The following is a 13,450-nucleotide window of genomic DNA, read 5'->3' as shown; positions in this document are numbered from 1 at the left end:
CCAGTGGCGCATGGAATGCTGTTTTGAGCGAGGAAAACGAACTCTGAGAATTAGCAGTTTCCTACAAAAAAGTAAAGAAAAAAGAAAACAACAATCGACAAATTGCCTTTGATTATGACCGCCCCTGCCTTCATTAGCGGCGCTTCAGAAAGTCACAATGTTATATACAGTGGGTAGAAAGCTCACAGTACGGTTCCATGCTGCGACGCAGAAAGAAATCCTCCAAACCAATCACAGCTGTACGGCATGAACTCACGAAATGACTTGTACGCGGATTGAGAATGGTTTTGAATGGTGTGCTACATTAATCCCTCACAACTTTACATCTAATCCACGAATTAAAATCCCCGAGCACTATGTGAAATATCATTCCGAACAGGGAGCTTAATTTATTCAATGTTTTCGGCTGGGGCTCTCAGTTGGTATCGTATTCATCAGTGTCTTTTTTTTTTTATGATGATGATTCATGCTCCTGTTTGTGCAGATAGTAAGTATGGGGAAATGACGTAAACAAAAGAGTATCATATGGAATCCTAGAATTTTGACACATGAAATCAGCATCTGTTTCACTCCTTGAAACAAGAAAGATATTTTAAAGGGGATTCCAGACAATTCATATATTTTTACATCGTGAAGTACATGAAATCGATAGTGCCATGTACAGATTTGTGTAATTTATTGAGATTGTGGTCCTTGAGCAGATAAAACAATACTCTGAAAAACTCACAAGATAATACATTGAACAAGGATGATAGCATAGGGGGCTCACATCACATAAATGTTGTACGTCCATGATATACCCAATCGATAGATATTTGATAATGTAAAAGTCTGAAAATCACCGGGAGGTTTCCTTTAAACCACGGGATTACTTTTACACGGATTAAGAATGTTTTTAATGGTTTGGTAAATTAATCCCTCATAACTTTACATTGTAATCAACGAATTAACATTTCCGAGAAATGTGATTCAGACCAGGCTGGGATCTTTGATTCAATGTTTTCAATTATCCTAAAACAGTGCTTGGCTGGGGATCCTAGTTAGTATTGGTTTAATCATTTATTCATTATTAGGATTCACGCTGTTTTTGCAGGAAATGGGATAAATACTACAGTATAGAATCTATAAATTGTCGATGCATATAATCAGCATTTGTTTCATATCTTGAAACTGCTAAGATTATCTAAGGACAGATTACTCCACGGGAAAAAAAAGAGAAGATATTAACCCGGAGGAATGAGACATATCGCTTATACGCAGATCAGGGTAAAACAAACAAACAACCCCCCCCCCCCCCAAAAAAAAAAAAAAAAAAAAAAAAAAAACCATCCCGGGCCTTTGGGATGTAAAAAAATTTATAATCATAATAACGCCGCTGCAACAACGGCTGATGTTCGTTATTCTGAAGGTTTGTTAATTTGAAAATGAATGTCGTATCATTACATTTTACACAGCTGCATTGAACTGATCATATCTTTTCAGACTTTGTTGACATTCGATTTGCAATGACATCTTTTGTTCGCTTTCAACGTTTCCTTTCAAAATCATTCTCGTTTAAAAATGCGTTTTCTTCTTGCTTTGGGGGCATTATTACAATGAAACATTAGAAAGGGTTTTGAATAGATCACTCCGGTTATGATTCTGAGCGCAAGTTTCAGTCGGCAAACCTGAGTTGATACAGTAAGAATATAACAAAAGTATGAAGGTCTCTTGTACAGGACGAAAAACTTTGATTTAGGGGAAAATTCTAGGATGAAATGGGAAGAAAGTTGTTCGTTCAGCTGAGTGTTAGATGTTGAGTACATGCTTCAATTTAGCAAAAAGCCTTCCCAACTCGGATGTACGGAAGAAATGACTGACATACTATGGGGATCGGTTCCAAAGTCGTCACCCTCTGGATTTATGCCCGCATGGCATACTTCCTCTTGTAAATCCGACATTGAAGTCGGAGTTGAAGTCGGCCATTGAATATTGTTTTTATGCAAGACTCTGTAATGATTCAATGACGCAATGTTGCAATAACACCCGCTGAGGAATTTCAGATGTCCTGAGGTGCGTGCCGGGAGATTTCTGACCACGTGTTTAAGGTGAGCCTCCTAAAGACCCGAGCTTGCGTTCAGGTGTGGCTTTATTTTCCTATCGATCGGCAGGATTCGTGTGTAAGTGTTTCTGGCATTAGGTTTCAACGCTACGAATGCATGGAATTCGGATGCGTTGGTGCTGCCAACAATTCGTACAAGGAGCACTCTCCGAGAATGGGGACACCATCTTCAAATGCGGGACACCATTCCATAGTTCACCGGGTTCACTTTTTTTTTCCTCAAAGAAACATGTGAACTACATTCACCTCCGCGATGTTCACATTGCTTGCTAGTCAGAGAATATATCAATAATCTTGTTTAAATTTCTGCGTGATCCATCCCTAGGGAAAAGGTATAATAACTTGATCATTTGATACCAGGTATAGCAAGAAAACGATCTCATTATCAATTCTTACCCAATATTTAATTGGCTGTCACGATAAACAACGGAGTTAGCGCAGCATTCTGTGCACTCTAATCGCAAACTTCTTTTATTTCTGTCTGCAAAATAACATTGTGTTTTACACAACTTCTCAAAGACACCGTTGAAAGATGCTACCAAGTAATGGACTAAGTGTCCTGAACGACACGTTGTTGTCTGAACAGCAATGAAATAAAAAAAACAAATACACGAAAACGGCAATAAAATCCTCTTATTTCAAGAGGAAACGATGATCAATGTTAGTCACTCCGTTTCAAAAAATACGTATAGGCTAACACACACACACACAAACTTTTTGAAGCGATTATGCTGTACGCCTTGAGCTCTCGGTTTTTGTTGGGTCTGAAGGTTCGTTATTCTGAAGGTTCGTTGATATGAAAATAATTAATGGGATCGTTTATCTGAAAACAAAATACGGTTGACAATTCAAAAGCTTCATTAGTATCTACCTTCTTTTTTATTATCAGATTAACGAACTTTATGTCTTCTTTTCGGACTGACGAATCTTTCGATCACGTACCCTTTTTCATTTTCAGATCAACAAACCTTCGGATTAAAGAACCTCGTGTCATTTTCGCAATAACGAACCTTCGGAATAATGAACCTTGGAAATAACGCTACAAAATGTGCGAATTAACGAAAATCAAGGTTTAGGGAATTTGAGTGTTTTGGAACCTTGGGAATAACGAACCTTTTATCAGTTTCGGATTAAAAAGCCTTCGGAGTAGCGAATATTACCAGCAATTTCACTGCTCTGAATGGTGTCGTTCCTTATTCTGAAGGTTCGTTGATCCGAAAATGAAAAAAAAAACACCCAAAGACGAACGAACCTTCTAATAAACCTTCTGATTCATTAATCTCATTTCGTTTTCGTTCAATGGACCTTCGGAATAAGAAATCTTATTTCATTTTGGGAATAACGAGCCCTCGGAATAATGAACCTTAGGAATAACGAACTGCAACCGCATTAAAAGATGGTCCTATAACTGTTGTTGTTGTTGTTGTTGTGGTTTTTTGTACGACCGCTAAATCAGACAGAGGAACCAGGGTTGGCATTTTACGATGAAATTGTGCGCCTACATGGAGCGCAACAATTTTTAGTTAGTTTGGAATCACAGATGCCATTTATACGTATTTCCAGTTAACGTGCAAAACATAGATTGCCATCATATCGACCCTACTACGTTGGCATTCATCTTATTTCAAAGCACTTGCACTCATATGACTTGGGTTTATTTAGATCGCACTTCAGCATTTCGATCAAGTACTGAAACAGCAGACCGAATGCTTGCTACAGATAATGTGAGAAAGTTCCCATCACTTCGTAATAGTGCGTTTATTTCCTATGTATATCAATATCTTGTAAAAAGAAAGTCGTTATCGTTTCATGTAGAAATAAGAGAGGAATTTCAGGAAACGGTCATTATAAACAAAATGACTTGCATGGCGGCCTCATCATGGTTAAGAAAACGAAGGCGATTTTTACACCTGTCAAGATTATAATAGTACATTCCCGTCTGCCTATATTGACGAAGACTTGATGAATAATATCGCATGAAAAAAAAAAAAAAACAGCAGCAATAAAAATACTATGAAACGCAACATCCGCCATCTTTGTTTTCCCATGTAGGCAATGGGGCGATTGACCACGAGGAGCTCAAAGTGGTCTTACGAGCTTGCTTACAGGAAAGTGCGATGACCATAAGTGAGGCAACCATCGACTCCCTGACGTCAGCACTCTTCGAGGCCGCAGACACGGACGGCAGCGGCGCTATCAGCTTCGAGGAGCTCAAAGAAGAACTCGAAAAGAACCCGGATGTCATGGAAAATCTGACCATAAGGTAAGTAATCAAAAGTGATGATAAATCCCCCTCCCTCCCTCCCTGGCTTTCTTTCTCTCTCTATTTATGTATATATAATACATACATAACAGTGTGTGTATTCTTCTCTCTTCTCTCTCTCCCACACACACACACACACACACGCACACACACACACACACACACACACACACACACACACACACACACACACAAATATTCTCTTTCTAGGCATTATGTACCTGTTTATTTGATATGCCGAAAAATTGGGTAGAAACATAATTATGGAACAAAAGAACGAATATCCTTACATGTAATTATAACCATATCGATTTGATAAACCCTTCCTGCTTGTACAGATTGCTCTATGAGTGCAAGGTTGTCAAATGTGTTTTCTTGCTTGTTTTCTCTTCTTCTTCTTTTTTTTTTTTTTGTAAACGTGTATTCAAACTCATCAAGAGCTTAAGAATACGATTTCCGCTTGCATCTGCCATTTTGGTCTTCATTACTCGCGGCAGATTCTATTAGGTCTTCGTTGCCATCGTTTCCGCTCTGTGTACTTTCTATTTAAGGGTCTTGTTTTCCTTTATTTGTCTCAATGTCTCTCATTTTTGTTCGTCTTACATCATGTATACTCCATCTTCCTATTCTGTCTAAGTTGTGTTGTTCCTGTGAGCGACATTATTGAATTTTCAAAAAGTGGATTGCACGGAAATGTTAATGAATGCGATGAGAACAAGCAGACACATAGCGCGTGTTTTGGGGGAGAAAATGGGCAAAACAGAGCCTGCAAGGCATCACAATGCCACCATGCCCACAGACCAGTCTCCATTTCAATAGGATAATGCCGGCACATCATTTAAGTCTGTCATTTCCACACTTCGACTATACTGCAATAGATATCAATGGGCTATCAGTGGAGCAGTCCGTTGAGGGTTAAAGGAAGGCGTTACTCCATTCGTTGCTGCACCGCGTGCCTTACCTTAATACCAATAATCCTCTTATCCCATACTCTACCTGCGAGACATTCATGGGGTTCTCAATGTCGCTCGCATGGCTTTGTGTATGTATACCGATGCAGCCAGCTTTGTAGATTATTGTGGCTAGTCAAACTGCTTTATCCATACAGTGGAATTTTTCTGTTTCTTTCTTATATTTTTTCACTTTCATTTTTCGTCCTTGACAGCAGTGCTTTAAAGGAATGGTCTCTCCAGTAAAGAAGTCCATATTCCGCATAATTTAGTCACCTCTTCGATTAATGTATACATCGACAGATTCGTTTAATCTTGCTACATAATCACAGAGAAAAGTAGTATAGATTGTAACATATGAAATAAGGTCAAAGACTGCGAAAAACGAACAACCAGTAATCAAAGAACATTATAATACTGCGCGAACGCAATGAAACAAAAATTGTTATACATCAGTGAAATTTGAGAGTGATAGATAAATATCAAAAGAGATAACTTGTCATATCTGAGTTTGTCATGGAGATTCATCTGCTCATAGAGATCCATTAAAGTCATTTTAACGCTGCTTGTGTAATGGTAATGAACTAAGAGTGTCCCATAACATCACTCTGTCTTTAATCATTCTTTATTCTAATGGAAAAAACAGATCCATGTATGAATGGTCACAAAAACGATCAATAGTTTACACAGCAAGGGGCTGGGACATTCAGAGAACTCATTATTTTGAAACAAGATATTTTTAACTCTCAGTAGACAAAGTTAAGCAATGATGAAACTTTGATGATACTAGCTTGATATTTGTCAGTCAAACTTTGAATTTCGTTGGCATCAGCTTTCTCTTCGAGGCAAAGTCCCCTTGTTAAGCTCTCCACTATCACTTGCATTAAAGGCGAATATACCCTCTCGATTATTTCTAAAATCGTCAGCATTCTTTTTATCATAGTTTTGTTCCAGTTTTCATCGTTGTTGTCATCAAAATTATCATTGAGAGAGTCCACAAGCAAGTTGTAGTCCCTTGATTTTAGTGAGTGACCCCTGGCCAAGACGAATATAATATATTCCCTCTAGGATTCCAACGAGAGGAGATAGTGATTAAGGCGGTATTTCAGAAAAGTCTCATCTATAATTATTTTTTCTATTTTCTCACTATGATTGATGGCGAGTTTGACGGTGATTGCGGGTCACCCTTGGTGGATTACACGCAAGAGATAGCCTGGTATGTGATTACGGGGTGGGGTGCTATATTCGTCTACTAGTATATCTCGCTGTGTGATCTCTTAGAAAAGCCGACCACTTTTGTGTGGATATTCATTTGTGTGGCTATTCATTCATTCATTTTTTCCCGGTAATATCTATTAGTAGTTTCATTCAAATCGTAATGTAAGCTTCATACGTTGAAATTCACACAGAGTCATGCGTTTGACATTTTTAAAATATGAAGTAGATATGTATAGATACAAATCACAAAGTGTTTGAAAAACTATATACATTGTTCTGGGTAAAACACACACACACACACACACACACACACACACACACGCACACACACACACACACACACACACACACACACACAAACAGTTACACACATACTCGTATAATTCATATTCCCAGCTGTCATTGAATAGATAACTGATATAAATTAACTGCATTATCAGCACGTTATACCGCAAACGACTTGAATGAAAAAAATTAAAGCGCACACACATATACATGTGCATGCACTGATACACTCACACACATACACACACACACACACACACACACACCGCCCACGCTTCCAGCCTTTTGGTTTAGTTTCATACTTCATTGTCACACACACACACACACACACACACACACGCCCACACGCACATAAATATAAGGATAGTAAGCTGGTAATTTCTGTACAACATACCAAAATATTTGCATCATTTGGACATAATTTTCAAACCACACACACACACACACACACACACACACACACACACACACACACATACAAAATACTTTTCTCTATATTTCTAATGCCATAATGTCCTCATGGCCCCCAAACCTTGTAAACATGTACGCAGAGAACGCAGAGAGTTTCAAAAATGGAGGGGAAAGTGTGGGCGTGCCTTACAAAGTCTACAAGGATACGATTGATATGAAATTGAATTGATGTTGAAGATGATCCGTTACCAATGCCACTGTCTGCGTACAGTGGCGTTACAATTAAGAAGAAGATAAGTCTACCACTTTGAGTAAAGCTGTGAATTCGATAAAATTGAGCGGATGATAAGAATAAATGCGATTGGCCCTACATAACTCACCGCAGGAACGTAAATGAAAATTTAGCACGACCTTCCTATATAAATTATGGTCGTTTTTATGATTACTTGCGAAAATAATGCTATCACAACGTTTGAAAAAACAAATCAAATAAAAAAAATCATCATACTTGAGCATTGAGGATAAAGACAACCAGGTAAGAACACAGCATCACATAGCCGTCTATATCAAACTTCTGTCTACATTACATGTAAATACACATCGTATATCCACTCTGGCTTTCACATACATACACACATAATATATGTAGACACACAGACACACACTATATATGAAGAGTTTTATCGCAAAACGAGCTAAATCCATCTATGTTAAGTTGAGATATCTGTGATTAAAGCTGCTAAATACACAGAAATTAATCAAAATTTAAACTATACAGGATATTTTTATCACAACTTCTAGAATATTTCCTGTTATGTTACAAGTGAAGTATTACTGGAAAGGTTTAATTTTGCTCTGATTTAGATTTACTTTGAAATGTTTAAAAATGGCGCTCAGCTCATTTTGCGATAAAACTCTTCATATATATATATGTATATATATATATATACTTTGTCTGAAACCTATACTCTTCATGTACTTTGTCTGAAACCTATACAAGTACATGTATGTTTATGTGTGTGCGTGCATTTGAGTGCCTACGGTTTTTTTTTTTCTTTTATCTGTCCATTGAAAAATACATAAAACTTGAATCCTTCCCAAGTACCTCGAGGCATGGTTCCAGTATCAAGTTAAATTACGTGAGATGAATGTTTTCTCTGTCGGACATGACATTGTGTAACATTATTGACAGACTTCAACCCATGTACAGCCGATAAAAAAAGAAGTCTAATTCTTTTGTCCATCACATAATACTCGCGAAACGCGATGTTTGCAAAGACAAGTATGAGGTATTTACTCTGAAAATACGACACATCAGTGTCTCTATACCTAACCAGCGGCTTGTATTGTAAACTAGCTCTCGAAAATAACAGGACGCTTCATTAGAATCATATTCAGTTGCAGGGGTATTTGGATACCGGAGTTTCAGTAATCATATATCTGGAATCGTTATTCTCCTGGTAAAGAAATTATCGAAATCCATGTTTTGGCCGATGCCGTCGAATGAAATCGATGAAAGAATCGTAGACAGGCTGTTTCTTTCTTGTTACCCGCGACTTTGCTTTTGGCGGGAGAAGTGCCGGGCAGACCGCACGTGACCAAAGAATAGCAGGAGAAGTTTGCCGGAAGCTCTGCTGGCCGTATCAAATTTTTCAGACGACGAAGGCCGTTCTACGATTAGCAAACACAGCCTGGCTTTCGCTTCGATTATACTGCACTCTGTCATGGCATCGTGCTGCTGAGATATAGTTTGGTAACGGTCCCAACTCATCCTCTTTGAACAGCTTATCATCCATCTATTAAACAGAAAGATGAATTTTTCGTGTCCTCGAGGGGATCGGACAAAGTTCTCGGTGACCAGAAAGAAGTGCCTATGTTCTCACTCGGTTCAAAACTCTCCCTCTTACCGAACTCGGTCGGGCGGACCAGGAGACACTAGTGGCACTCTTTCGAAAGTTTATTCGGCTCCGCGCTCCCGCGAGAGACCGGGGTTTTGTGGCGAGGCGATATTGATACCGAGTCCATTATATAGAAAGATGGGGCGAAACACCTGCACGCAGTAATTGGGCGAGAATGGTGATGGGAAGTTAATCAATGGATAACTTGAGGATATAATGGCTGATCCGACCCATTTAATTCTTCGCTTTCCGTCGCGACCGCAAGCAGAGACACAGTTCACACTATCGTGTAACCCAACTGACTCCAATTATTATTTCGGTTAAAAGATGATAGTGTGGCGTCGCGATTTTTACACCGTCACAAATTACGCTTGTCGCCTTGCGTGCATGAACGGCGTATCGCGCCGACAGACGTTTCTTTACACCTTCACGCTTATATGAGCCCACTGCTTTTCCTTGTAGTGACCCAACGAGAAATGCACAATAACTTAGTCTCTAAATCAGCTTCTTCATTTGCAGTAATCATTAACGAAGTGAAATTAGATCAGTGCTTCAATGATTCACTTTTACTACAACTTTCTTTTATTTTACAAGAAATAGGCAGAAGGAAAGCACGGAGTGCTATAGGGAAAATTGTTTGGCATGAAAACAGAAGAGAATGTAATCTGGGCTCACCAAAAAAAAAAAAAAAAAAAATCCGCTCTTACAGCCTACACTAAGCGTTTGCTTCTTCCGTCTCAGTTGCCCTCGTTTAGATGTGTGATTGTATACTTTGATTTCACGCATTCCTCTCCCATATACTCCGAACTTGTCTCTCGAGCTTGTATCCAATATTATGTCCAAACAACAGTAGTCCGTCTTATATCTTGTGCTTCGTCTATTCTAATACTCTTATCTGTTCAGCTATCTTCTCCTCTATTTTTCTATCTGAATGTTTATCTTTTTCTAAATTCGTCTATTCATTTCTATCTTATATACGCTAGTAGGTGCTATACAATTGTATTTGATTATTATAACATTATGTTCATTCATCTTGCTATCTACCTACATTCCTATCTGTCTAGGCCTATTTTTCATTTATTTACTATTTATTTATTTATTTATTTATTTATTGTTTATTTATTTATTTATTTATTTATTTATTTATTTATCCTTTCTATTTATTTATCTATTCATTTATTTATTATTTATTTATTTATTATTTATTTATTTATTTATTTATTCATTTATCCTATCTATCTATTTATTTATCTACTCATTTATTTATTATTTATTTTTTTATTCTTTATTTATTTATTCATTTATTTATTGTTTATTTATTTATTCATTTATTTATTTATTTATTTATCTAATCTTTCTGGTGGATATTTGTATCTCTCCATATCTTATCAGTCTTTCTGTTGTCACGAGGCAGCAGCAGCAAGGCTTGTCCAGAATTTGTTGACGTGGTGGCCACTGTGTTTGGAGCACCCGATCGTCGTTCCTCTCCCTGCTGGTGTCGCGTTTATCGCGTTTAAATAGACGGTAATCTTGCGGAAATTAAACGCAGTCGCTAGGCTTTGCACTCCTACGCCGCATTGGTGAAAGGGACGTTCCGGCCTGAGACTATCGAATGTCTATCCTCCTCCCTCCCTGCCCCCCCCCCCCCCCATCTCCAAAAAAATAGGAAAAGATTTAAGGAAAATCAAGTTACAGGCGGCACTCTTTGTCACCTAGAAGGACAAATCATAATCATGGAATCAAACCGTAATGTCTGTCACTAGATTGACGAAATTTGAAAAGGCCCCGACTTGCGACAGGTTTCAGTAGACAGACGATTTCTCGTTTATGAAAATCGGCACTTCATTTGCACAGTATGATGCTCATGGTGGGCCCTTCCACCCCACCCCCTTGGGGGCTGTTTCACTTTTATTCATGTTGTTCACGATACTGTTTGAGGGTTGAAGTGGGAAGGGAGATCGGGTATTTGAAGTGTTGAGATCCCACGCGGTCGCTGGCATTCAAGGCGGCAATGTATAAAATCACACGAGGAGACGAATCCAAAAGAAGTGTCAAATAATCACTGATCAGCAATTCATTTGAAACTTTTGTGAAATAGAAGTTCACATCTTCTACTGAAGTGTATTGCTATTTGTCTTTAACTTATGTTTATTTTTCACGAAACCCCCCCCCCCCCTGAAGTTTCTTTTACATATTTTTACTAGTTCATGCAACTTGCGTCAAATAGACAAAAGATGTTTGGGGAAAAACACTGGGAATGTATTCACGTCCATTAGAAAACAAGTGTCCATTGATCGCTCCAAGGCAGACATTATTGTCATTATACCGTGATTTTCTAGTTGAGATATCTTGTCATCATTACATGTGATTGTTCAATTACCGCCTACACACCTTCATTGAGGTATTGATTATTATATACAACATGTTGTTATCATTTACCTCCTTCTCTTGAATAAAGCAATTCAACATTTTACATCATTGCATCATGACGTCAACACACATACAATGTATCTGGATCTTTATCTTTACTCAACCGAGGTACTTTATTCTAGCTAATATGTCAATCTAGGGAGGTGGGGTTCCCACCTCCCTGGTCAATACCATCATTTCAAATTTCAACGGCGGATATCTTTTCCCACCATAAATATTTGAGACACGTTAAGGTATGTTCATTACAGACATTGTCTCTTCATCGTCTGCAAAATGACAGTAAATCTCGGTCAAAACGACGCCCTCGTGGCTCCTTGATCATTAGATTACATTATGCCCTCGTGTTAGGGTTATCTATTAAAAAAATGGCTGCCACCACAATGTCACTTTGCTGCGTGGCAGTGATTTACCGGTCCTTGGAGAACAACAGCAACATTCCGCTCGTTAAAATAGACATCAATTTCGGACCATATCAGTACATGTGCATTGGAAGTCTTAACGAGTGTCTCGCGACAGTCCCTAGCAGTATTTCATCTGCCATCGTGTCTTATTCCGTCCTGTCGCAGAACCGTTGCGAAAGGCCCGTACCATTCTTAGAATGTATGAGTGGAGGCTAGGTCAGGAAAAGTGATGTCATTTTACATCTTCAGTAATCATGATGGGGCATAATATGTATCACGTGACCAACATTCCATCTGATTAAGCTTCACCCTTTCATCAAATAATTCTTTAATGCGCTTATGGTGGTAATACATCGATATTACACGGTGCTCACAAAGTCTAGGATGTCCTCGCTAGGTCCCCCCTCCTTCTATGTTTGTCTTTTTTTTTTCTCCCTGACTTTGTATGCACGAAGGGGAAAAGGATGCATGCCATCATATACGGTGAGCTAGTATGGCACTGGGAGCTCGGTGGTATGGTGGATTGGGTGCACGTCACGAGACCGACACCCACGAATCATGCAGCCCACGAGTCACACAGCCCATGAGTCATACAGCTCACGAGTTATACAGCCCACGAGTCATACAGCCCATGAGATCTATATTGAGTAAACAAGGTCCGCGAGACCGACCCATTAAGCCCTGTGGTGGTTAATGTCGAACTCGTGCGCTGTTTTCACCCAAAATAGAACTCATGGGCTGTGGGACTCGTGGGCTGTATGACTCATGAACCTTTTTTTGAAACTGAGCAATGTCGAACTCGTGGGCCGTTTAACTCGTGGTTGTCGGTCTCGTGGGATGACCCCTGGTGGATGAGGCTTGAAGACGATGCTTTGTCTCACTTTGTCCCCCTTGACACACTTTTGGAAAAATGGAAACCTGGCGATGCATGGATAATAATAATGACAAGTCTCTTTGGAAGAGCTGTGCATTTCAAAGGCCGGAATGAGGGTGGGGTGGAGCTGCAGTCTCCCCCTGACACTTTTTGCTCTTCAAACATAAACGGATAGGGGGAATTTAAAGAATAATTGATCCTTAACACCACCATCGCTCCTCCTCCCCCCCCCCCCCCACACACACACACAAAACCCTGTTAGTAATACTGACCAGGCTTGCAAGCATACGGGAGAGCAACTTATCTAATTAAGAGACCGTCATATCGCTCGCAAATATCATATCACAGATTCGCGCTGTCGCTTCTACGTGCATGTAACTAATATTCATACCTGATAATTTGCTCCCACAAAGTACGTATGACATGCCTTTACTGTGAAGCACGTCAAACGAGAGTGAACAATAACGAGTTCTACTATCATGATATGCTGCAAAATGTTGAATCTCATCTCAGCTTATTTTTCTTTGAGAACACAAAGAATATTTAATTACAGTTCTAAGCTAAATTGACACGGGGGGGGGGTGGGGGCTGAAAGGGGGCCAAGGGACTTGTGTAATTA

General features: G+C 39.1%; 1 protein-coding gene across 1 annotated transcript in view; it reads left to right on the top strand.

Moving 5' to 3' along the window:
• LOC140237727 (NADPH oxidase 5-like) overlaps positions 1 to 13,450 on the top strand; it is an 87,717-nt gene that overhangs the window by 21,360 nt on the left and 52,907 nt on the right. Inside the window, exon 3 of the mRNA XM_072317655.1 lies at positions 4,154 to 4,364. Coding sequence (XP_072173756.1) covers positions 4,154 to 4,364 — 211 coding nt within the window. The remainder of the gene's footprint in view (positions 1 to 4,153; positions 4,365 to 13,450) is intronic.

The sequence above is a fragment of the Diadema setosum genome, chromosome 14 (genome assembly GCF_964275005.1).
Source record: "Diadema setosum chromosome 14, eeDiaSeto1, whole genome shotgun sequence".
NCBI classification, from domain to species: Eukaryota; Metazoa; Echinodermata; class Echinoidea; order Diadematoida; family Diadematidae; genus Diadema; species Diadema setosum.
The sequence above is the reverse complement of the archived record's forward strand: the minus strand, read 5'-3'. Positions and strand labels throughout refer to the sequence as shown.